Here is a 26,607-nt window from a genome sequence, read left to right on the forward strand (position 1 = left end):
GGCTTGGATTGGCTGGGGAGCATCCTGAAAGGTACAACCCTGTGCCTGGAGCACTATAAACACAGGAACAAGGTAGAAGAAAAGAAACTTTGGGGCTTCTCCTTGTCTGCTTCCTGGGAGAAACGGCAACAACAGCAGGTGGCCTAGAGGCCTTGGAAGAAGCAAGCACCCACCTTCTTCTTTCCTGACTTGATCTTAAGAGAAATCCACCTCCCAGGGGCTGTCCCATGAAAATGTGGACTCCCTTCCTCCTGAGCTGCCTGCTTTACACCCTGGAGATAGTGGCACAACCGTAAGTGACATTTCAAGATCTGGTGAGGGAGGGGCCAGGATGGCAGGAAGAGACATGGGATCCTGTTAGGCAACTTCTAAAAAGAACAGACAGGGGGTGGCTTACAGCATGCTATAAGCTCTGTTATGAACACTGCACGCCACAAGCCCCATTATGAACACAGGTTCCTCCTGAAGGCGGGAACCTGGCCCATGAATATTTCTGCAATACAAGAGCTGGGTAAGGACTGAGAATGGGAACAATAAGAGTGAAGGACTCTAGTTTGAGGCAAGCTGGAGGGAAAGGCATAGGATAAAGAGAAGGGCAAATGAGAAGTAGTGAAGGGCTGGGGGTCATTAAGTAGGAATCAGTCTGTTGCCAAGATAGTTGAGGAGCCCTCTCAAAGCAAGAGGGGGGATCCTTTTTTTTATTGAGGAGTTGGAGTAAAGCTGTAGAGAACCTGCACTTCTGATGTGGGACCAAAACAGACCCTGAGTCATAGAGAGTATTGGGATCAGGATTATACAGCTGCAACCTCAGCTCTGAAAGAATACAGCCACATGGAGGGTTTGGATCCCAGCCTGAAATTTGCAGCCCAACCCATCTCTCAGCCGATACCACTATTCCCTTTTCTATACATAGTGGGAACTCCTGGACAGTTCCCTTTGCAGAGACAGTCTTTACTATGTGTGTTTCCCTGCACTGCTGTAGCATGTTCCAAAACCACATACACACCAGTGTGACATGAGCTGCAGGCACTGCCATGCCCTGAGTTTTAATGAGAAACACCAAGCACCTCTGGCAAAGGTTGATGTTTGGGTGATGTGGACTGTGTGAGCAGTAAGACCCCTTCCTGGGACGCCTATGCAGAATCAGGCCTCAGTGTGGAGAAGTTTGTTCTTCCCTGGCTTTTCCAGAATGCTGGGTTCTAGTAATGCCCAGCTAGCAGTATCCATTATTTTGGGAGGAGCAACTGGCTTGTTCTGTAGTTAATATACAGGATATGGAGTGAGAATGAGTGGAGGAGGTTAGTCTAAGCCTAGTGATCTGTGTGGGGTGTGAGACTAAAGATATTGTTTGCTCCAGGGATCTTGATGACAAAATCCCAGAGTACTTAGCTGGAGGAAAACTCCCAGTAGATTCAAAACTCCTGGTATCTGAGTGCAAAGGCAGTGAGGGACATTGGCACGTATCTGTTGGAACAGTGGTTCCTGTCCCATTGAAAAGAAGGGGCTATACCAACTTGCAGACTAGAAGGGGTAAATTCTTTCTCCATGCTCTATCTCTGGGGGTTTTCATTGCCTGTTAGTCAGGCCTTACAGTGTGGCACTTCAGTAAGCCTGCCATCAAAAGACGGGGGGGCAGGGGCTAAGTGCCAGTCTTCTAGGAAAAGGGGTCTCCAGAGCCCTTCTCCTCCATTCCCGGAGCTTTCAGCAAGGGAATATGGTAAGTATGTTGCAGAAAGCATTTGCCTGAGTGTAACTTTACTTGGGAGAGTTCAGAACTGCTCATGCACTTCCTCTCTCATCCCTTCCTCCTGCTGGATGGTGGAGGTAATGCATCTTTCCCCTGGAGAGCTGACTTTATAACAGTGTAATCTCTCATGAAGAAAGTGTGTCATCCTGACACACTCTGTCTGATGACATGTCTTGATCTCAGCCATTGTTGTAAGTACAGCTACATAGCTGGCATTAACTTGGGCATGGTGAGCAGTATTTTTGCAGCAGCATGAAGCTAGCATGAGCTGCAGACCCACCCAAGACTCAACTACACTAAAAGTATCCCTTTCAAGCATTTCTCATATATGTCCCAAAAGATTCTCCCAGATTTACCATATCCCTTCTACCACCTCTGTAACTGGTTCATACTTTCATGATTAATCTGTTCCTCTCACCCCAGCAGAGCAGTTGTACTCAACAGCAGTGGTAAACCCCTCTGCTTCCTCAGACCTTAGAGAATTTGTTCCAAGAAAGCATAACACTGTGTGATGTGATGTCTTGTTTCCCCATTACAGGAAGTACCTGATTATCCTCCCAGCTGAACTGCCCTTCCCCTCTTCCCAGAGGGTGTGCTTGGACCTTCGTGGGGTGGAGAAGTCTATTCGTGTGTCCTTAACTCTTGTGCAGGCATCTAGCAGCCTCAGCCTCTTTCACAAGGTTGTCCGAAACAACTGGATCTTTGAATGCTCCAGATTTCAGGTCAGGGTCATTCTTGGAAAGCAGCTGTAGCTGGCAACTCCCAGTACGCTCTTTCAGCTCATGACTCTTCTCACCAGAGAAATAAAGTAAAAAAGGAGAAAAAGCGTGGAAAGGAGTGAATACATATTCAGGAAGGGTATTTAATGGGAGCCTAGCGTCTCTGCTCCCTAGCATTGTCAGTCTGTGTGATACTGTTCCTCCTGGGCCTTTCACAATCCATCCTTCTGGCACAATTCACTGAGGGAAGAGCTGCCTGGCCAGGCACCCAGAGACTGACAAAGATGGAGGAGCTTAGAAGCACCCAGATGGCAGCTGTGTATCTCATGTGTAGCTCATTCTCTTCCCCGAGAAGAAAGCACTGTCACGGGGTGCATCTGTGAATCAATCAACTCCAATGCTTCACTTGGAGAAGAACCAAGCCTCACATTTCAGATAGCCTCCCCTCACATGTAATTCTCTCCAAGATTCTCTTTAATTACTTTAAAATGTGCTGGAGGCCTAGGAAGGGCATGGGAATGTGTCCTCRGAGATTCAGCACAGGGCTCTTCAATCTGTCAAACCCTTGAATCCTTTTTTTCTTTTTTTTTGGCTTGCCATGAGGAGTGAGAGTATATTTCATTCTCCATTACATATACAGCCCTGAAATTGGCCAGAAAACAGATTTCTCACGAGCATAGACCTCTTATTCCCTTGGTTTGAGTCTTCCCCAGCTTACTCCATGCAGACTGTAACAGTGGCCCTTTGAAGGGGACAGGTACAATTTCTGTGCCAGAACAGGCTTCCGCTTCCTCTTCTTCAAGGTCTGCCCCTGAGCACAAGCTAGTGTTCCCTGTTCTTCCATGCACACAGCCCTTCAGTCACTGAAGGAATACCCTGTGCTGGTAGCAGGCAGCCTTCAGAATACAGTGGGGAAGGAGATGGCCTCACAGAGCAGGAGGAGCAAGGAGAAGAGCAGCTACTTTGATAGAATCTTGTCCTCTGCTGTTCTCTGCTAACCTGGTGACTCCTGTTTCCTGTTCTAGGTCCCCCAACCTGCAGGTTCCCAAGAAGTGGTCACTGTACAGCTGCATATCTCCAATGGCCACTATTTCAGTGCCAAAGAAGAGAAGAAAGTCCTGATCCGCAGAACTGGCACAGGCACCTTCATCCAGTTGGATAAACCCACTTATAAGCCAGGACAGACAGGTGAGCACTCTGCACGGAGCAGTACTCCTGACAGTTCCCCTACACTGACCTATCTGGGATTTGTTCCCATCTTTTCCTTGAGTAAAAAGCTGAGTACTATGTGTCGTATTATATCTGAGGGCTGGAGGGGAAAGCTATGCATGACTGAGGCCTATGCTGCCTCCTGGGGTGATGTATCTGTGCATCATTTCATCATATTTTAGGTGAGGGAGGAGACTGGCAATGTCAGCCTCAAAAGCTGTAGCAGCAGAGCAGGCTCAGAAGAGTGAACAGTCCTGAATTTTCTTTTCTTTTCTTTTCTTTTCTTTTCTTTTCTTTTCTTTTCTTTTCTTTTCTTTTCTTTTCTTTTCTTTTTTCTTTTTTCTTTTTTCTTTTTAATAAAATGAAGGGTCCCAGTCAGTGCCAGGTAGGACTGACCTGCTCACACTGCAGATGAAGAAACATAAGGGTAACTCAGGGTGTAACCTATGAGAAAGATCCCAAATGTTAAGTCAGCTGCTGTGGTGCTGTGACAGGGCTGAAAAACCAGGGCTGAAAGCACAGGTATTGATTGCTGCTGCTATCAGGAGATGCAGCACAAAAAACCACTCTGTACACTTCCATCTTTCTTCTGGCAGCATATTCTCCAGATTCCTCTCAAGACCTGTGGCACAGGTGAGGAAGCAAGTACGACTTTTTTGTCCCCTTTTTTTGTCTATGGCTCTAAGCAACTGCCTAAGCTGTTCATAAATGGAGCCAGTTTTAGGTGGGAAAAGACAATCAAAATGTGAGACAAGAACATAATATTTTTATGCATATAGGGAGGAAAGAAAGCTGTATGAAAGACTAAGCAAATGATATGATGGTGTCTACAGGGCAGGACTGGGGAGTACTAGCAGAGTTGGTGGGGAGTTGTGTTTTTCAGGGTGAGGTAAGTACAAGGCAGGTCCATTTCTGAATGTAGTCCATCTTTAGAATGTGCTCTTTTCTTCGATTTTTTCCTTCAGTGAAATTTCGAATAGTGACATTGACTGAAGATTTTGTTCCTGTTAATAGCAAGGTAAAGCCCATCTGAGTGGACATGAGGAATTTTCCAGATTTGGTCTATCAATTCTGTCTCTTCTGCCAATTCCAAGCTGTGAATACTGAAACAGTCTGAGTGTTTGTAATATTCAAGGTAGTAGACACTCACCTGTTACTGAATTAAATTAAAAAATAACATTTAAAAAACATTCACCCATTTCCTGAGTGCTAAAGCCAGGCCGTATTGTTATCCTCACAGGGTTGCTGTTGGCTGGTGGGAGGATTGAAATTGCTACTTGTATTTGGAGAGTGTGCCAGCACTTGCTGCTAGCTGAGTTAGTTTAGGGTAGTCCAGAAGTTGCAAGCACCTGTTCCCCCTCCCATAAAAAGTCGGCAGGGCTTCTGGGGGAATCTGCAGGCTGCTGGCTGTACGTGCAATTACTAGACAAATTGCATGGAGACTTGGCTAGAACCAAAACTCTTTTTTCTTTTCAGCTCTGAAAAGACCAACCCTGAATTTGAAAAGCCCTGAATTTGAAGCAATTAAAGGAGAGCCAACAGGAATTTATGCTATGACTAAATACTAAAAGCCACACAAGGGCAGGGAGTTAAATCGAATCCCTCTAGACGAATTTCCTCCTTCTGGAGCTCCTGATGAGAGTGTAGGATCATGCACTCACTTTCTCCCCTGACAGAGAAGGCATCTATCTTAGATCAGTTAGATATCAGGGTAGTAATCTGGTTATTTGCCAGAGTATGAATGTGTTCATAGTAAACAATACATTTGGTACCATGCCCACAATTGGTAAGATGGTTTATGATATTTGACCATAAATATTTGATATCTGTTTGTGAGTATAATACAGTTAGCATTATAAATGTTAATAATGCTGTGAGGAAAATTCAAAAAAGGTAATGCTTAATCAAAGCAATATTGCAGCATTAGAGCCATAACATATAATTTACAAATTAGATTGGTTGGAGGTAGGAGAGGTACTATTCACTGGCATATTTTGTTCTTAGTGCTGACTTTGGATTGCAGTTAGGAAAATAATTAACCTGCACTTTTTTTTAGTTTCAGTGCAGAGCTGCCTATAATAACTTGTATAAAAGCTTAGAATGATGAATAATGTGAATTAAAAATGACCTTCTGTTTACAGACCAGTAACAGTCTTCAGTTCCCTACCCCTGCCTATGTGTGCATCGCTCTCTCAGGTCCCAAGCCCTTCACATCTGTTGCCTGCTGGCAGTGACATCAGTACAAACACAAAGTTAGTAAGCCTAGAAAGGCTGATGAAGTATGTCCTGCTTTCTGCCTCCCTGTTACTGTCAACCAAAGACAGCAGTAGTCCAAATCTCTAAACCTTGTCTTTTAGGCCAGGGGTTTTACAGAAAAGTATAGGGTGTATTCTCCCAGCAGTTAAGGCAGTGTTACTAATTCTTGGGATCTCTATTACAAAACTGATACCTTTTAATATTTATTGTCTTCAAGTGATTTTGTGAGACTCTCTGCTTTCTCCCTTTTTTAAAAAGTAAATTATAACTGTTATGATCATAAAGTTTGAAAATGTGAGCCAAAGTGCATCTTAAAAATTCAGGGATCAAAAAGGAAATCCAAAGAATAGAAAAGATTTTTATGTTATTTTTTTCTTTATTATTTCAAAGACATTCTCCTGGTCTCTGTAGAATTAAGGTCCTTATACTGTAGTGTTTGGGAGAGGCAGTATTGTCACAGTGCTTGGGTTGTGCATGATAAGTTTGTATGTAGGTTCTATATCATGACAGTTTCTAATATCCATTCTGTTTACTTTGCAGTACTCGGTGGTGGAGGTCCAGGTGGGTGTATCAACTATTATACGGAAAGGTGCTTCAAGATGGATAGATATGCAGTTTTCTTACTAAGCATAAGTTACTTTTCTTAGGATTTATGCATGCATATTATCCAAATGTCTATTCAAATATTTCTGGAAACAAGCCTTTATTCTAAAATAAGACTAGAGCATTTAAAAGTCAGGAGCTTTCGTAGTTTCTTTTTAGATGGCAGTATAAAACAGTAATCCTTGATGTCTACCTGTTTTACCTCTGTGTGTGTACAGAGTGACTCTAGTCACCTTATGAGTAAACCCAGCAAGAGTCTGTGGAATTTTGAAATCTCTGAAACTCTAAGAATCCTGTGAGCTCTGGATACAGATTAGTAGATGTTGCTGAAGACTGTCTTTTATTTCCTTCCCTCTGACTACAGGATCCAAACCGAAACCGAATTGGCCAATGGCTGGATGTAAGACCGAAACAGGGCATTGTAGATCTCTCATTCCAGTTAGCTGCTGAACTTTCCTTGGGGACTTACACCATCAATGTTATGAACCTAAAAGTGTCCAGTACATTTCAAGTGGAGGAACATGGTAAGATGGAGGACAAAGAAAGAATTGGGTGGGAAAAGTTAGTTGTGTCTGTATAACAGAAGAGGTAACTGTAGGATTACTGTCTGAGAGCTAGGTAGTTCACTAGTGGGCAATATCAAAAATGCACACAAGGGAGATTGTACTGGAGAGCCCTGAAGAAGGTATATAGTAACAACTAGGCTGGCATGGAGTGAGAATTCACTAAAAACCTCTGTGACACTGCTTATATGGTAGTGAACAGAAGAGGATTCTCTCTTTGCTTTCCATGTTTTCAATTAGTCCTAGCATTAATCTTGTTAGCATGTTCCTTCATGGCATTCCAGTCTTATATGAGTGCACTTGTCACTTTCTTGATCTCATGTCTAAGTAGTCTGCTGCTTTTGAGGAAGTAATACTGTGATTTTTGTTCCAGAGTTGCCACAGTTGCCAAGATTTGATGTTTTCCTTGAGAGACCAGCTCAGATTTATGCTTCAGATAAAACTTTCCTACTGCGTGTGTGTGGCAGGTGAGGAGGCTGTTCAGTGGAAAGAAACAGCTTATCAAAACTTTATGTGTCTTTCCATGTCTCCTCTCTTGAACACATGAAGAAGGGGAAATGGCTCAAGAGGAGTCAAATACAAGTGCTTCCCTTTTGAAGAATCCCAACTGGGGTCAAACTTTTGTACTTGAGGTATATGAGCTGCTCTTGACAGCTACTGCCTTGCTCTCCTGGGCAAGAGATACCCTGCTCTGGAGGCCATGTGCTGGCCTTGAACGATCTTAGGCATAGTAAAATGCATGTCTGACACTGGATTGATCTGCTGAGGTAGGAGCAGGAGCAGAAAGTTGTGTTTTCTTTGGAAAGTTGAGCTGTTCCTTCTCATTTACATGCTGCTGAACTTATTACCTTCGCAGAAGTAGTAGGTAGGTTTCTTTAGTTTTGTAATCATTAGCAAAAACTGAGTAGAAGAGGGTGTGAAGGAAGATGTCCTCAGAAGCTGTAAGCACCAAAAAGCAAAGGAGAATAATCTAGGAAGCATTTTCTGGACAGAAAAAGGGGCTGAACTGAGCCCTTTTTGAGGTTGGGCTGTCTGGAAACTTTTGTTGCCTCTTTGCTGTTGCACTGATATTTCTCATTAATTTAAAACAAGATCCTATGAAGCTCTAGCAGAAAACAGTATAGCACTTCACATGCCCAGGGTGGGTCATTGGTATCTTCCTGTCACTGATACTGCCAGGCAGCAGTAAAAATGCATTATTCCATAAGGGAAGGCCAGATCAGATCCAAGCATGACAGTAAGGAAGGCAGGAGGAATGGCGTCACTGGTAATGGTACAGCCCTACAATACCTGAGCAAGAAAAGTAGAGCAGGCCTGGTGATGGAAACAGGCTTAGAGAAGAGTCCAAATCACCAGATGAGTCCCTAATGATGAGGCAAATCTGAGTCAATCCAGGAAGTTAATTCAGTGAGTCCGTGTGAGGATCAGTGAAGTATATGGACTGGCACAGGCTTACCTACAAGTAATTCAAAGTCTGGAGCTTAAATATAGTGAAGTGGGGGAAGCCTTAATGAGGCTTCTCACAACTCTTGCTGCAAGGTTACACAGTTCCAGTATATCAGAGCTGGCTTTTATTAGCATGGGCAGCCAAACTGCTGTGAATGGGGGAAGGAGGCTGCAGATCCGCCTAGTCTACCCAAGGCTCCAGTGGCTACTTCTGCAGAGGTTTGTTCACTTCTGCAATTAAAAGGACCTGTTAATTGTCACATGGAAAACTGTGTTCCAGTAAGTCACAGCTCTTCAGACCTTAGAGCATGAGTTCCATCCTGGCTCAGCCAACTAGCCTCACTGTCTCCTGAATTACAGTGACCAAGGAGTCAATGTGACAGTGAAATATGGCTTCTGATTTGGTGATGGATAGGGTGTCTGCACTGTGATGGCAGAGGCACCTGAGCTGGCTCTGCTAAGGCTAGCACCAGCAGGGAAAACAATGAAGCTGTATCACTGCCATACACTTACTATTCGTGTCTATAGAGAAACTGTTTTCTTCTGCTTTCACATTTGAGCTAGTATCTCTACTGGGTGCTGTTATGTGCTATGTGGACACATCAGCTCAGGTCACCTCTCTTCTTCTGCCTGCACTTCCAGGACAGCAGGCATCCAAAACTGGGAGAGCTTTGGAGTATGTGGGTCCTTTCCTGTTGGTGATTTGTTTCTCCCTCTGCTGGATGCAGGACTGTGCTATTGAACTCCTCAAGTGCAGTGTGTTGTAATTTTGCTTGTGACTGCTTACTAACTGCATTGATACTTTTATCAGGAAGGCTACTTTTGAGTAGCAATGGATTCAGCACAATACACAAAAATTATCTTTCTCTGTTTTTCTCTGCTTGGTTGCTCCTCTGGTGTTCTCCTTGCAGGTATCACTATGGGAAAGCAGTGCAAGGGACCATGCAGGTCACATTGTGCCAGAAAGCGAGAAGGCGTCCTCAAAATGCCAGCAAGGATATCTGTAGGGAGTATAGTGGTCCGGTGAGTAAGATTCTGGAAGATACAGAGGTAGTGGAGGAACACCACAAAGAAGAATGTGTCAAGGGATTAGAGAAACAGAACAGACTGCAACCCAACTATTCATTGTGGGATATTTAGCTAAGGCAGCCAACCTCTGTATCTGTAGACCATGCTATGCTATGAATTGTTACAGTGTAAGAAACAACAATTCATAGAGCTTTTGCAGGTTCAGAAATACCTTGTTAAGGTGAACCCATCCTGGAGCTACACAAGGATGCTGATGTATGGTGGTTAACATGGTTAATTCCACAGCCAGATCACACAGTCATTTTTATATCTTATTTCTCCCCCCTCTACCCCTAAAAAACAGCATTTCATAGCTGGGTTCTTTGCTTCTACAATATATTTGGAAACATTCTATATTTTATGATTTGTCGTTATGACCTCTTATGGTGATTGTAATCTTCTGCTTCTAGAGCTTAAGAGTCAGTTTCAGTATTCATTTGATTCTGCAGTTCTCATTGCTAGAATTCTTAAAATACAGCTATATTTGCTCTGTAATCCAGACAGTGAAGTTTTAAATTTTCTGCAGAAGCTGGAAAGTCAACAACATTGTGTGATACATGATTTGTTTTATACTTATGCAATATGAATTATATGTATATTTATAATAGAGAGAGGATAATAAATATATTTTCAATATATATATTGAAAATGAGTTATATATGTTGATTATATGTGTGTGTGTATATACACACATGCATATATATGTATGTGCATATATATACATGCACACATATAGTATAAAGTTTATGTATATATTTGGGAAAGAAGAGAGACAACACACAGGAAAAAAAATATCTATACATTGTTAATTTCAGCATCCTAAATCAGGCTAAGACTAGACTCTGAGGCTTCATTATAACTGTTGCAATCAAGAGTTATGACAGAATGACTAATATGGTGTACTTGTAATACATTCTCTTCTCACCAGTTTCAAATAACATCTACCACTTTCTATTGCAGACAGTGAGCAAGGGCTGCTTCACTACTTCTGTAAGCATGACGATCTTTAACCTGGCACACAGTGAGGAAGACAGCAAGCTCTATGTAGAGGCCTCTCTTCTGGAGGCTGGCACAGGTACCTGGGAGCTCAGCTTATAATCACATCACGGACAGAAAGTGCAAGGATGACAGGGACCATCACAGGACAGTGAATGCTCTTGTGCAGGGAACTTGCTGTACCCACATGCAGTAATTCTACCAACAGCAGGTAGAGGAAGTGTGGCTGGGACATGGTAAATGAGGCCATAAAAGGGTTTGAAAACATGTTTGCTGAGGGAAGAGCTGCCACAGGAACAGCTTCTAGATCTTTTGTAGGGTGCTGACATCAGGGAAAAAGTTTGAGTCACTTCAGTTAGAGGACCTGAGAAGAACAAAGTGAAATTAAACTAAGATGGAGTAATCTAACCTTGCTTCCCTTACACTCTATGTTCCAACAGGGGTGCAAATCAATGCCTCCAGCCAAATCCCCATCTCTAGGAAAACTGCAAGGGCCATGTTTGAGACACCAAATGCTTACTACATTCCTGGAGTACCCTACAGAGGGAAGGTGATTTTTCCATTGCTTCCTCTCTACCCCATAAATTGCCAGTGAATTTAATGTCTAGTAAATTTTGCTGACCTACACCATTTCTGACTGAAGCTATTAGACAGAGTCAGAAGTAGAGGGCATGTTTCCCCATCCCAAGACTTTGTTGCAGAACTTTACTTTACAGTGTGTCACATTACTTGACAGCACAGTGGAACAGTATTGGTCCAGCTGCAGCACTTCAAATTTCCTGATGTAATTTCACCTTCGGCTTCCACTGGGAGCAATAAGTGATTTTGTGGGAATCTTTCTGCTGTTGGCTAGGACCTGAATTCTGCATGGTCTAGCCACACACATTTTCAGGAAAGGAGAGTTTTCAGCCTCTCCCAGTTTATTTTTAGAGATGAGGAAGTTTTATAGGCCTCCTGCCTTCTTGGGGACCAGACTGAAGCTAAGCCACCTAAACAGGAGTTGCTCTGTTTGTCAGAGGAGGGAAGGTTTTAGGTAGGATACTGGAAAGGACATCTGACTTGGGCTTTTCTGCTCTTCCCTGTTGTCATCAGATAAAGCTTCAGGATCACCATGGAAATGGCATGAAAAACAAAAAAGTTTATCTCGTGATAAGGTTCATGAAGCGTCGGTTTATCAAAATATATATCACAGATGACAATGGAAGAGCATCATTCAGCCTGGACACAAATGCTTGGAACAACTCCTCAGTCTATTTGGAGGTAAATCCTACACTGACATACACGAACGTGGAGGCCTGAGAACCCTGAAGCTCTGCCACCATCCCCCACTCCTGCCCTGTAGCCTCCCTGCCAGTTCAGCTTTGGGTTTTCCACATAGCTCTGACAGGGCAGAGCTGTGAGGAAGACATCGTGCAATAATCTTTCTCAAAGAAAGTTGAAGACAACCTAACAAAGCACTGAAGCAGAAAACTCTTCTGTCCTGATTTCTGTATGTCTCTGGTCCCCTCTCAGGGAAGGTTCACTCTGGAGGATCTTACTCACACACCTCGGAAAACTGGCATCAATTACACAAATGCTTACCATCACCTGCAGCCCTTCCATGTCACAACAAAGAGCTTCTTGGACATACACCCCCTCATGGGAACATTGCCCTGTGGGCTGAAGCAGAGTGTCCAGGTGACATTCACACTCAATCGAGATGACCTGGGAGAAGATACCAGCCGTATAGGCTTTGCATATTATGTGAGTGAGGGTCATAGAGAACAGGGGGGAAATACAGAACAGACAGGACAAGTTCCCAATGAAATGCTGAGGGTGTAATTTAGATCATCCCTGTAGAGATGTTCTCTCCAGTGGTGCAAGACAAACCTGCACTTGGAGAACCTGGTGAATTCTAAATGGACAGTTCAGCCAGCTTGATCCTGKTAGTGGGAGCTCTAACTCCATGGGTGGAAGGAGCATTCTATCTCTGCAGCCCWTTGGCCCCTTAGCCTCTGCCAAAGCTGCAGTGGGAACTGAGAGCATGTTGTATGTTGTCAGACTATTTTTGCTTCTGGAAACTGAATGGTGGGTCTGCTTTTCACACTGTTATCAAACACCCACTCAGTGGAAAAGGCTTCTGATCTGCTCTGGATATCTGCCTACTAGAGATGAAATGCCTTAGATCTTTTTCCCCTTTCTCTGGGGAGCCCACTACCTACCTGTTGTCCTGACAGGACAGATCAGAATCTGATGTGTTTAATCTCCTCCTCCTATACTGTAAAGTCTGCAAATCTGCCAGGCCCTAGGTGTGGAGCTAGACTGGACCCACAGTTTATTTCTTTGGTTGCTTGAGAGTGTGACATGCTCACAGGGTGAGCATTACTGTACTCTGATGACAATAACAGTTTGCCCATCCAGTGTCTGTCCTCCCTCAGGTCACTGGGAAGGCTGGAATTGTTGTCAGGGGCCAAAGGAGTGTCCAGGTTGGGAAGCTGAACAGTAAGTCTGCAGTAATCTGGTTCTATGGCCGATTAAAGGAGAACAGTTGGAGCTGTTGGGTTTCTAGTTAGGACAGTGAAAGTTACTTGAGTTTCTCTTGAATTCTCTCAAGCTGTAGCCCCTGGGTAGTCAAAGAAGAAGATAGAAAGAGACTTGGAAAGCAATTTTATCAGTCAGGAAAGGGTGGAAAGATGGAGTGAAGAAAAAAATAAAGAAAAGAGAGACTGGGGAAGAATTGTGGCGTGATGAAGCACGTGGGCTTAAAGAGTGGAGGGAGAGAAAAGACAGACAAAAACAGAAGATGTTAGTTTGATAGTATAGGATTATAAAACAGGAAAAAGAAGCAGGTCAGAAGGAGATCTTAGTAGGACAGTGATGAAAACACTTTATCTTTGCCTCCTCAGTGTTGAAGGGCTCATTCTCCATCCCTTTGACCTTTACTGCTGACTTCACCCCATCACCTTCCTTAGTGGTGTATGCCATCTTCCCCAATGGAGGGGTGACAGCTGACAGCATCCAGTTTGATGTTGCCTTGTGCTTTGAAAACCAGGTGAGACTCGTATCTATGGCTGGGGAATTGCTGACAAGGAGGAATCAGCAGGCCTGTGGAAAGAGTCCCAAATACTTTAGAGACACATGGGAAAAAGAGAAGAAGAAGATGTCTGCAGCGTAGTGCCCAGGAACGGGGAGAATTTCCATTCAGTAGTGACTTCTATTTATAGGAATGATTAAGCAGAGAAGATTTAACTCTAGTCTCCCTCTTTCTGCTTGCTGCATCTGTGCTGCATGTACCTCATGACATCTCCCTCTCTTTTTCTCTCATATTTGCTTTCCTGATGTGTTGCTCAAGGCGAAGGTGAGTTTCTCAGCTAAAGAAACTCACCCAGGGTCAACAGTGCAGCTTCAACTGCAGGCAGCCCCTGGATCCATCTGTGCGATACAGGCAGTGGATGAAAGCAAGTTTCTCATGAAGCCAGACAGAGAGCTGACAAGCCAAATGGTGAGTGTCTCTGCAGCCAGGCAAAAAACAGGACTGATTATCTGAGTTGGAGAGAGGAGCAGCAGTTATGGCAAAGGGAGTCAGAGGCTAGTGGATGAGGAGTGGTCTCTCTGTGAAGAAGGGGTGGATGTCGTGGGGGTGGGGCAGCCTAGAGAAATAGGTGAGAATAGGTATCTGTGCTGGGGGATGGTGAAGGGAAGCATCTGGAGGTGTGTTCTCTGCCTGATTCTTCTTTGTCTGTGAGTTTCCCTAGGTGTATAGTTTGTTTCCTGCTATCTACCGACATGGATATCCTGCCCAGGTAGAAGAGCATTCAAATCACTGCATTCAGTCTCAGTCCATGTCACCTCTTCTGCAAGGAAAATCACAGCATTCCATTCAGTCTGATATCTTTAACCTCTTCCAGGTAATTATCTCTGACTTTTCCCAGAGCTCTGGAAATTATTAGAACTTGAGATATTTTTCTCCCCAAACAGTCTGAGAAAGCCTTGCCTTCCCCAGGCAACTCCTTTGTCCTGACTCATCTGTGCTGGTTCAAGACAAGTACAATCCCATTATGAGTATGAGCACCTGTGTGGGCATTCACCTCTTCCCTGAGGCGGAAAGCAAGGTGATGAGATTCTGGACCAGCAGAACCCAATGTTTTAGATTAGCGAACGAAGTCCTGAGCACTTACCCCGATATGTATGTCTACACTGTTAAAGCAAATAGACGCGGGAAGTGATCCCAGGCAATGAAACACTGATTGTTCACATGACTTAATTGTTAGCATTCTCTCTGGCATGCTGTTTTGGGCTGTTAGATGTCTTGAAGGCTGTGCCCTACCTCCCTGAACACYATGTCTATTTGGGCCAGTGCTACTATGGACTGCAGTACTTGTCTTCAGAGTTATTTTGAAGAGCAGTAGCTGCTCTTCCTCATTCACAGACATTTTTCTTCTTCCCTTGCCCTCCTTCTTTTTCTAACAGAACATGGGTCTGAAAATCTTCTCAAACCTTGTAATCAAGAAACCCGCTAAGTGCTCTCACTGGGCAGATAGGAAGCCCACCATGGGTGAGCCACACTTTCAGTCTGCCTGGCTTCCAGGACTTGAGGTCACCAGAGTGGAAGATCCTTTTGATCTCTGGGGTTTGCCAGTGGTGGATATTGACACTCTTAATGGTAATGGATGTTGCTGCCAAAGCATAGCTGCTAGATCCATCAACCCTCAGCAGAAATGACTGAGTCCCTATAAAAAAACTCTGAAGAATGTCACTACTTAGATGTTCCCTGAGGCTAAAGGATATATTTCCCTTTCCTTATATAGACAAATCCACGCATAGGCCAAGATCTTCAGGGGAATGTTTCTCAGTGGTTATACCACAGGTTGAGACCTGGCTTCTATTTCCACCTGTTCCCCTTTACTTCCTGTTTCTGTTTGTACTAGATAATCATACCAAAATGGCTTATGTGACTACTGATATTTAAACCACTACTGTTCACAGAGGGCTGGGATTTTTCTGCAGAAAAGTAAATGGGAGTATTATTATTCCTAGAATCACAGAAATGTTAGTTAGAAGGGCCCTCTGGAGGTCTCTGCTCTCTCTGATGATGACTCTGGATCAGATCAGTGGAGATTTTGCCTAGCCAAGTCTTGGAAATCTTCTACCAATGGTCAGCTTACTGCAAGTTCATTCTCCTGCTACCGCTCCCTATTTCTTTCCCCTTTTCCTTCTCCCACGAACTCAGCCCATTGGCTTGTGTATTCCCATGTCAGACTCCTTCCAGGACCCTACCCACTGTTTGCTCTGCCACTTTCTCTAGTGCTGGGCTATCTATTGTTCACAGGTTTCATCTGTCCTACCCTGATGCGAATCATTACTCTTTCTTTCAGGGGAGCCTTCTACAGAAGAGCAAAGGGTCTTTAAGGAACAACCTCAATCCACAGTTCAAGGTAGACTTCATGAATATTTCCCTGAAACTTGGATCTGGAGTCTGTTCTCTGTTGGGTGAGTGATGCCAGACTGTAAGGTGTTTAGAAAGATAAACCCTTTGTTATTAAGTCTTGACTGACTTGCATCTGAATGAAAGCTACCTATCAGTGGTACCTGGGGCCATGAGCCCTTCCTATTGTAGTGGAGTGGACTGATTTGCTTCATGCTAGAGATCTCTTTCTTTCAGCTCCAATGGCACCAGGGATGCCATAGTCACAGTGCCTGATACTGTCGCTGAGTGGAAAGTCAGGATGTTCTGCTTGACTGGGAGGGGCTTTGGCCTTGCTCCGATTGCAAGCCTCAGGACTGCCCAGCCCTTCTTTGTGGATGTGACATTGCCATATTCTGTGATCCAGGGAGAGACCTTCACGCTAAAGGCTACAGTGTTCAACTATCTGCAGCAGTGCATACAGGTGTGTAACTGTGATACAGGTAACAGTGTATGGTACAGGCCTCTCATGCCCTGCAGTTTTACAAACACATGTGGCAAATTATCTCTCCTGCATTGCCCATTTACTCACCTGCATCTGTCACTCCCTCAGATCCATGTGGCCCTTACTAAATCCCTAGACTTCCAGGTGGAGCAGTGCAGGACCTGCAGAGACAAAGAATGCTTGTGTGTGGAGGAGTCCAAGATCTTCATGTGGAATGTGACAGCAATCCAGCTGGGTATGGCAGCAGACATGGATGTGGTTTTGGCAAATCCTAAAACTAAAGTGAGAGAGGGAGTGGTAGGTCCAATGAAACTAACAGGAGTTTATGTCCTCTGGATACCAAAGTTTGTTTTTAATGGTCCAAGACCCTTGACTATCACATCTGCTTTCTTTCTCCCCTCTTGGATTGGCCCATCATAGAGGGCAGGAACTAAATGTGGAGAACCTTTTGAGGAGGTGTGTTACCAGGTGGGGGAGAGGGCTACATTGATGTATATATCTTGTGCTGTGCCCTAGGTGCAATAGGAAGGGGACACTGTGGACCAAGAGACTGCCGAACTTTCTGTTGTTACAAACCCATGTATTGGACCAGAGTCACTGCTGGTGAAGCATTACCCAGTTCTCTCATGCTTAGGGTGTTGGGACAAGCCATCAGCACTGGCTGGTTCACCCTTACCTGCCAAACCACTAAGGCTATGAAGACTAGCCTCCTGAAGCATCTCAGATCACTATCAGTTAAAGCAAATGAGGTCCATTTGGCCAAAAGCATAAGAAATAGGCTGTGTTAATTTATTTGGCAGGGACTCTGAATATCACAGTCAGRATTGAGGTACTGGATGCCACACCACGCTGTGGGGACAAGACGCTCTTGCCATCGAACATGAGGCGGAGGTACACTGTGGTCAAACGCTTGCTGGTCCAGGTCAGCATGAGAGCAATCTCACTTCTCTGCCTGAGTATGAGGGGTCAGGTGATCCCTATTCCTCCACAAGGAGAGACAGGGCTAGGCTAAATACTTTTCTCTCACTTTTTGGCCACGATTAGCATATCAAGGCCTTGACTCAGTTTGCTGTGGTCTCTCCAGGATCTAGCCAAGCCTGTTCCCTTACAGTACTGTTTCTTGAGTTGCACCCGTATGTCGTATTTGTACCATTCCCTATACCTTTCTCTGCCCAGTCATCCATGTACATGGGCTTTCTTGAACAGTGCAGCAGACAACTTCATTGCAGCCCTGCAAAAGGTGATGAGGATGGAATCTCTGAGCACTTGGGCAGTAACTAGTTAATTTAGACCTGAAATCGCTTTTAAATTTTGATACTGTTCGGAAAATTTTTGTGTAACTATGTTTCTCGTGTCCCATGTTGGTGTTCCTGTGCAGCCAGAAGGTGTGCTAGTGGAGAAGACTTACAGCTCCCTGCTGTGCCCGAGAGGAGGTTTGTGGGCAGCTTGGATGGGTCCTGTAGCCTGAAATCAATAAACATGAGAGTATGATTGAACTGGGGGGAGGGGAGGAGCTCACGAATGAATGCTTTCAAATGAGTTTTCACAAAGAAAATTTTGCAAAAAAGGATAAAAAATTACTTCCCTACTTGATGTCCTATTGAGTTTGCCACTGAGTATAGGTGGAGAACTCCTGCTCTATAGTCTTTTTCCACACTGTAGTCCCTGACACTCTGCTGGGGCTTGGCAGTCTCCAGGAAGAGCACCTCCTACCATACCACCCTGACCTTGCAACATTGCAGGTCTTTAGGATGTTCCCCTAATGTGAACCTAATAGTTTGGTAAGCCCTCAGTCCAGCTGCTAGCTGTCATGTAATTTCTAATCTGAAAAGTTCCCAAGCAATGGAGCTTTATGCAATGCTGGGGACAGGCTTTAGGAAGTAACCTGCATCACGAGGATGTAGGCAAGCAGGATGTAGGCAGCATCCCATATGCCTGTTGCCAGCATCGTCCCTCTGGTTAAATGCATTTGGCTTGTTTTTTCATCTAACTTCTCTCTTCTGTGGTTATTAGGAAACATAGCTCAAGACTCTGTGTCCCTTTACCTCCCTGCCAATGTAGTAAAGGGATCTACCAGGGCTTCCATTTCCATCTTAGGTAAGTCATTTCTGTAGTGGGCTTCTGTTACACATGAACATGGATTGACTTGGTGATGATGTCAGAGATCCATTTGACATAAGACTGGTCAAAAGAGAAGATGCTAAGTTTCTATCCTCTGTAAGGTTTACCAACAGGTGATTTTCAGATTTTTGGATTAGCAATTAGGCTTTAATGGTGAAGAAATCTGCAGAGTAAGATGAAGCCTCATTTTCCTGGCTAGGACACTGGAATAGAGATTCTAAGCTAAGGTTTAACTGAGACTTTGGAAATTCGGCTAGCCCTGTATAGATACAATCATCAAAGATAATAACCATCTATCTGCCTGTTAAGTTTCACTGCTATAATAGAAGCTCCTAGAGAGATGAAATCCACCTCAGCATTACTCAGTTGCAAACGGATTCCTTGGAGAAGCTGCTGGGCGTAGACATACTTACTATTCAGTCCACTTCTTTGTAATAGGCCCATTTGTCCCCATGCTAGAATTGATACAAAGTGATGCCTGACATAAATGGCCGTAGATATTACACAAGAGGGCTCAAAGGAGGGAGGGGATTACAAGTCTTTCCTGGCTGGATGGGAGACAGCTTCATGGCATCTGACTAGCACCACCACTGTCTTACTAACGTTTTGGTACTTGACATATGGCCATGTAGAACAGGCTTCATAGCCTTTCATGTTAAAGACCAGAAACGTTTCAACCTTTTCCTAAGTGCTTCTATGTTCATCCTAACAGCAGCACTGCTCATAGTCATTTACAAATAGTACTTATTATGGTAGGAATCCTTTGGAAGACAAAATCTAATAAGGGAAAATTCCTCAGGGACTCCATTCTAGGGCCACCCTTTATCACTTCCCCCAGACTGGAAGGAGGCAGAGCAGTCACAGCTCTCCATTCTGCACTCTGTTGTTTCCTCCTCTTTCTTCTGCTTTCCAATATATTTCTCCTGTGCAGAAATAAAGCCTGAATGTCCAGTGTCTGACTGAGGAGAAATTCAAATAATGTTAAGACTTACTTTGATTCTTAAACCCTTGTGTAGGTGACCTCATGGGGATGGCACTGCAGAACCTGGGCCACCTGGTGCAAATGCCCCATGGCTGTGGGGAGCAGAATATGGTGTTGTTTGCCCCCATTGTCTATGTGCTGCAGTACCTGGAGAAGACAAGGCAGCTGACCCCAGAGATCAGGGAGAGGGCAGTGGGATTCCTGCACAATGGCAAGTACAACAGACCTGCCTTGCTCCTCTGCCTTCTCCTGTGTCCACCCTACTAATAGCCTCTACTCTTACTCTCACTCTGTCACAGTGTTGGCCCCTTCCATGTTACTGTGCTACATTAATCACTGTTCCCATCTCCCCAGGGTACCAGATGCAGCTTCTTTATAAGCATAGAGATGGATCCTACAGTGTTTTTGGGCATCAGGATGGGGAAGGGAATACTTGGTAAGCACTGAGGACATCCCTTGCTCCTGATTTTATTCTGTCTTGGCCAGAGCAGCTGATGTGTCTGCGAATAGCTCATAGAATATGATATGTGTTCCTTCTTTTGGATAGAGCCTCTCAGGAACTCTGACATGGAGATAGATTGAGGAGAGTCACTTAGAAAAAGACTGAGGCAGGTCAGCAGAGATTCTGGGAAAGTAGAATATAATGATGTGATCCCATAGAGATGTGAGGTCTCTTTTTCCCTCTGTGGGCATGCTGCTGCCCCATGCAGAACATTAGATTCAACTGTTGCTCTTATTAGCCAAGAGGTGCATGTATTGACAGGGGGAAGATCAGGGAAGAGTGATTAAAGTCATCTGCCAAGGGAGGGAGTTACTTGGGAGATTCTGAAAGATCTGCATTGTCCTGGCTTGGCCCTGTGATATCTGGGCTGGGAGTAATGAAGAAAAGAAGGAAGAAAATGGGGGATCCTGAAGGACTTCAAGATTGTCTCTAGGTATTTGAGAGAAATGATGAAATGACGGGATAAAATACTAGTGCCTGACTTTGTGGAACTAGGCTGAGGGAGAAGAGCCACTTGGGTCCCAAGGCCCATTTCCATGTTAAGTTTGCCTTTCTGTCTGAAACTAACTCTTTCTAAGCTCCCCACTATGTTGATGTTAACTTCAGGGTCAAGCATGGGGAAAGCATTTCACTTTGTCCTTGTGTGTTTCTCTCACAACTCATCCTCTTCCTAGGCTGACAGCTTTTGTAGTCAAGAGTTTCGGCCAAGCCAGGAAATACATCTACATAGATGACAAGAATGTCCAGGATGCCTTGCATTGGCTAGAGCAAAACCAGCTCCCCAGTGGCTGCTTTGCCACCAAAGGGAATCTTTTTCATTCCTCCTTGAAGGTAAATGAGGAATTTACCTTAGGCAGCACATCTGGGGACTGGCTGGCTGGATGTTGTGGCAACAAAGGATTATGGGGATCACAAAGGATACTGGAAAGTCAGTCCTGCAATCCATGTAGTCAGCCCTATAGAAAACAGGGCATGGGGCAGTTACAGGGAGCCACCGCATGAGGCCTTGAAATGCCACCCAGTGAAATATGCTTCAGATCCCAGGCTGATCTGGAAGAATGCACCTGAGAGCCTTAGAGACCCACTTCTAAGAGTCTCAAGTGCTGTAGTGTGTCTGTGTCAGGCTGGAAACCTGCATCTCTGGTGACTAATTCTCTTCACAGGGTGGGACAAATGATGAAATCTCCTTAGGGGCATATGTTGCTATAGCACTGCTGGAATTGGGTCAGCCACTTAAGGTGAGCACACTCCATTCATTTCCTGCTCTCATTTACTCTCCTACACCTGGGCCCTGTATGAGGAAGAAGTCCATAATGGTGTCGTTCTCTAGGCCTAAGTAGGGCATTGCTGTGAGAAAGTAAGTGTTTGATGAAACTGTGAAGTAATTCCTCAAAAATGGTACCACACTGGCATGGAGTCATAGGGGTTGGTTACGAAACAGTTGTGGCTATTTCTCACGGTGCACAGTGGGGCTGCACTGCCTGTTTTACCAAGTGAAAGTGTTTAATTTAGGGGATTTCTCTGAAGCTACATCAACAAAATGTAATCTGGTTCCCTGGAATAAGCCCCATGAAATTAGAGAGCCTGTCCCGCACTTTGTATAAACTTGGCATATGTTTCTTCTTCCAATGCAGGGCAAGCTGATGCAGAATACCTTTGGCTGCCTGCAGCAGGCAGTTCACAACATTACAAACATCTACACAGAAGCTGTCTTGGCCTATGCCTTTGCTTTATCTGGAGATTATGAGACAACCCAGGAGTTGCTGTACAAGTTGGAGGAACAGGCCATCAAATCAGGTGCTGACTGTTTGTTGGGGTCGGGCCTCTCATTCAGCTGCTGGGATCTGGAGTAATGTATCCAAGCAAGATATCCCAACTGCACCTAAGGTGGCCAAACCTGGAGTATATTTGTTAACCTATGCAAGAGGCTTGCTAAGGAAAAAAATGCACCTGCTGTTCTTTCTCCTGTTTGTGCAGTAATTGCACTGCGTGACTGCAGATACAATATGTTATTAAGCAAGCTATGAAAAGGACTTACAAGCATGTTTCCCCAGCCTAGAGGATTTCAGRATCCTCCTGAGGATCCTGAGAGCTAGGACTGGGTGAAGCTCTGCAGAATAAACTGAAGAAAGCAATCCTGGCCTGAGTCCAGAGAATTAGCTGAAAGAGCCATGAAAACACAGCATTTCTTCTTTTCTGTTTCTAATATCCCAAATTTCATTCTCTCCACATAGAATAAATGTTTTTTTTTCTTTCCCAGGAGGACAAATCCACTGGAGCCCTAAACGAAGCTCCCCAGCTTCCACAGACTTCTGGCCTAGGACTCAGTCAGTGGACATAGAATTGACAGCCTATGTGCTCCTGGCCTATCTCTCAAAGCCACGAGTGCGTGCAGGTGACATGACAATTGCAGCTAGTATCGTGGCATGGCTGATCCAGCAGCAGAATGCCTACGGGGGCTTTGCTTCCACTCAGGTAACAAATAGCTCCCGGTGTTTCATATCCTGTTGCATCTGAAGTTGGCGGAATGAATTCTCTTAGGGTCTTCCCTTTTAGAGTTGGTTCCACAGAATTGATCCTCACAGAGAGGTGACTGTCTCTCCATCTCTAGGACACAGTTGTTGCCTTGCAAGCCTTGGCAAAATATGCAGCAAGGACATTCAGCACATCAGGCCAAGCACTTGTGAGGGTGAAGTCCCAGAGGGGCTTTGGGAAGACATTTCAAGTCACCCGCCAGAAACGACTGCTGTTGCAGCAGGCAGCAGTGTCAGAAATCCCAGGTGATTTCTTGGTGCAGGTTCATGGCAGCAGCTGTGTCTTTACTCAGGTAAGGTGGTGGGATGAGAGAGGAGAGGTGGAGGATTATTCCTCTTCTCCTCACGTCTCATATCTGGCCTATCTTTTGCACTTCTAATGCTCACTCTGCAGACAGTGCTGAGGTACCATGAGCCTCCCCCACGGACCACCACAACCTTCACTCTGCGTGTCAACACACAGCTGACCAACTGTAGCCAGACCAATATGCATGTCCTCACCGTTCATATCCTTGTCAGGTGACCCCAAGGATCCTGAACTTCTCCAGCAAGCGCACAAGTCTACTGGGGGACAGCAACTGGGAAAACCTCAAGGCTGAAATGAAGGAATTGTACACTTGGGGCAGACAGGCTGGAGGGGGAATTTGGCAGGTGGAAGGGGTGATGAAAAAATGTGCTGACTACCTCCTGTGAGAGTGAACAGTCCTGTTTTGGCCCTGGTCCCAGCTGGGCAGCCTGGCTTAGGGTCCTGAACACAGGGTATGGTGGTAGAGGGAAGGGAGAACTGGGAAGGACTCTCTGACAGTTTGATCTTCTTCCTCAGCTATGTTGGCAGCAGAGTCACTTCTAACATGGTGATTGTAGAAGTCTCCCTGTTGTCTGGCTTCATCCTGCCTCCAGGATCCAGGATGTTGGTAAGGACCCTTGATCAGAAAAGGAGAAACTGTAGTAGATGGATCACACTGCTTACTACTGTTGGAAATTGCCCATTTCAGGCTGTGAGGCAACTATTAAGATGAACCCTTTTACTACTGAAATTGAACCAAAGTCTCTCACTTCCCTGCAGAACCCACTAGAGTGGGCTATGGAAGTTCAAAGGTGGTTTGGGTTCTCCCACTGACACTGTTATACCTTGCGACAGGAAGATGTGCTCTTAAGTGTGCTAAACATGAGGATTTGTTTATCAGAAATTCTAAGGAAAGAATCATTTCAATTCGAGCCAAGAAGATTTTTTTCAATTTAGTGATAAAACTGAAAGCTGAATTATTTGCACAACCCCCAGGCAGGTCTTTAAGAGCAGTCTGGCAGACAGTACTCTAAGATAATGACAGTCTTTACTGGTGCCTCTACCTGTTAGCTGACTATATTTTATTCGTATGGCCTTGTGTCCCCAGAGTGGGACACTCTTCTTTAACAGAGAAGGGACAGCATAATTCACCCCTGAGACGAGGCTCATGAGGGATATTCCAGGAAGGACTACCAAATGTATAACCACTAAAACCTTTGTGCAAGAGAAAGACACACTGTGTCTTCAGTCCAACTGGAAGCCCTAAGAAAAGAGCTACAAATTTCTTTATGTTATTGTTTCCTGTCCCAGCTGCAGCGCAACACCATCATTAAGAAAATAGAAGTAAAAGCTGATGTGGTCTACATTTATCTGGAAAAGGTAAATGGAAACAACAGCAGTAAGTCAAGCATGGTGGGAGCAAGAGGCCAGAGGATAGGAGCTGTGTGGGAAGACCAAGACTGGGCTAACAGTTAGGCAAGGACTCTGGTAGAAAGGCATGTAGAGGAACCTTGACTAAATTAACTGTTAATTGGTTAGTATTTTCTATTGCTAACATACATACATTTCTAAAATTTGGAATTTATAATGGATTAGAGAGATCTAGTGCAGGAAAGATAAAGATTAATGTATGATTAACTTTGCTGATTTCTTTCCACCTCTACAAGCTCAGTGATGAATCTCAGATTTTCATTCTGCAACTGGAACAAATAATTGAGATGAAGAACCTGAAACCAGCCATCATTAAAGTCTACGATTACTACCAGCCAGGTTGGCCTGCAGTAGCAGATTCTCCTGCTTCTCTGGGGCTAGGAGCTGGGTTCCTTAGATCTCTGGCTTTTGCTGGGAAAAGGCATTGTGCACTCTTCTCTGTGCACATGCATGTGTGTGTAACTGTCTTCCTCATTTCCTTTTGCAGAGGAGCGAGCCTTGGCTGACTACAATGCTGTCTGCAGTTGAGGTAGGCAGCAGGTCCCTGTGACATACTGTGATAGAAACAACGGTGTTCGGAAATTATGAGTCTTGAGTGGGAGAGAGGGAATATCTTTTAGTCACATAAGCAGTAAAAGGCAGAAGAAGGATCGCTATTATTGAGGAGCATATATCCAGCAAGAATGAGGAACAGTGAGTTACCTGTGGCTGGATGTGTGGAGCTAGGCTCAGGGGTCTTTTGAAGTCAGGAAGGAAGCTAAAAGGCTCTAGTCGACAGCAGAGATAGGCACAGCCTCTGTCTAAATTGGAGTGAAGAAAGAATTGCTAACCTAGCGACTATCATCTCATATGGAATGAGAATGCAGAGCTACAATGACCTGTGTGACAAGGGGCCTCAGACCTAAATGGTGTCCCATTTCCCTCCTCCCACTACATTCATTGCAGGGTGGGAGATAAGTGATTCAGGGAGCCAAAGGAGCAAGCTACACCTGGAAAGATGTAATGTTTTGTTTTGTGGAGCAACATGCCCAGCTGTCAGAAAGGGGATGGCCTGTTAGTACCAGCCTGAAGCCAGGACAAGTCTGGAGAAGTCCCCTCTGAAAGGATAAAACAAAATCTTGATACGGCAAGTGCTGCATCCTGGCATATCCCTCAGACAGAGCACTGCCTGGGGACCTGCCTAGAAAGCCAGTCCCACTACCAGCCAAGATAGGGCTTGTTTCACAGCCTGGTGATAGCCATGAGAAGGGATGAATCATGCCCTCCTAGTATCTTAGCTTGTGTTCTCCACAGTGCCACATGTCTCCTCAGAAAGGGGAGCCCAAGTTCCCACAGTTGTGACAAAGAAGAGGAGAGGAACTACCACCCAGTGACTCCTGCCTTTGCCCAATGTTTCAGGTTGGGCACCGAATGGAAGGGGATGCTGCAGCTGGGATACTGCCCACATTAAAGTTGAGTGCATGTGGTCTTGTGCCTCAGTGGATGGACTTAGGAATCACCACAATCCAGCAGCTATGCCTGTACTGTGGAAGTCCGGGGGGGGGGATGGGGGAGTGGGAGGAAGCGTTACATATCTGGGATATGCCTGAGAAGAAGAATTAAAATAAGCATCACCCCTGACCCTGCTGTCATTGTGCCAGTTGTTGATGAACAACAAACTCGGCCCATGGGGATACCGTTTCTACTGCTACTAATGTACAAACCCGGAAGCTCCTCTATTACTTTTCCTCGCACTTCTCATGGTTTCTCCTATCACTCCTTGCRAAGTACCTGCAAGATTGCTGAAACTTTGGGGAAAAAGGTGCAAATGAATATGCTGTGATAGATGCATCTCCTGCATCCTTTCTGCAAGCTCCCTTGCCTTCAACCCTGCTTTGAAGTTGTCTCCAAATAGTAATACAATGTTATTGAGACTGTAACCCTTCATCCCTTCTCAACAATAGCTCCTTGTCAACTGCACTTAGTAAGTATCTCTAAATGCAGTTGTCGGCTAAGGGAGCTGTTGATCATCTCCCAGGATTCCCCTGCCTCAGCTCAGGCTGGTGGGATGATCACCTTCTCCCACTATCAAATCTACCTTGGTGAGTGCTCTACCTTCTCCCGTGTAAGTCCACATTGGAAGGCAGTCCAGTATTGGAAGGACAGAGTTTTAGTCTTGTATATGCTCACAGAACAGAGCTGAGGTGGTCCTGGGTGCTCTTAAGCATGATTTTCCTGGTTTTAGAGAAGAACACTAAGCCTGGATAATCATTCAAC

The 26,607-nt window shown here is 44.8% G+C and overlaps 1 protein-coding gene across 2 annotated transcripts; it reads left to right on the plus strand.

Annotated features, from left to right (window-relative positions):
• On the plus strand, positions 1–24,879 carry LOC146599309 (alpha-2-macroglobulin-like protein 1). 2 transcript variants are annotated; one of them, XM_085298880.1, is made up of 36 exons: positions 1–292; positions 2,286–2,469; positions 3,492–3,654; positions 4,641–4,693; positions 6,472–6,492; positions 6,899–7,058; positions 7,101–7,102; positions 7,482–7,564; positions 9,455–9,566; positions 10,572–10,686; positions 11,048–11,157; positions 11,700–11,867; positions 12,120–12,350; positions 13,025–13,088; positions 13,493–13,638; positions 13,939–14,088; positions 14,342–14,494; positions 15,057–15,141; positions 15,977–16,076; positions 16,249–16,474; positions 16,604–16,730; positions 17,296–17,417; positions 17,874–17,928; positions 18,509–18,592; positions 19,633–19,809; positions 19,953–20,034; positions 20,775–20,931; positions 21,264–21,338; positions 21,735–21,897; positions 22,361–22,575; positions 22,712–22,927; positions 23,029–23,153; positions 23,458–23,548; positions 24,232–24,300; positions 24,588–24,690; positions 24,839–24,879. In XM_085298880.1, exons 1-36 carry the CDS (start codon positions 228–230, stop codon positions 24,877–24,879), a joined length of 4,293 nt encoding a protein of 1,430 aa, XP_085155006.1. In that variant the 5' UTR covers positions 1–227. The 2 variants fall into 2 exon arrangements, with proteins under 2 accessions (XP_085155006.1, XP_085155005.1); XM_085298879.1 differs by having other exon boundaries at positions 234–292; positions 15,962–16,076.
• The last annotated feature ends 1,728 nt before the right edge of the window (positions 24,880–26,607 follow it).

The sequence above is a fragment of the Rhea americana genome, unplaced genomic scaffold, assembly GCF_003343005.1.
Source record: "Rhea americana isolate MKP2758 unplaced genomic scaffold, rheAme1 scaffold_142, whole genome shotgun sequence".
Taxonomy (NCBI): Eukaryota; Metazoa; Chordata; class Aves; order Rheiformes; family Rheidae; genus Rhea; species Rhea americana.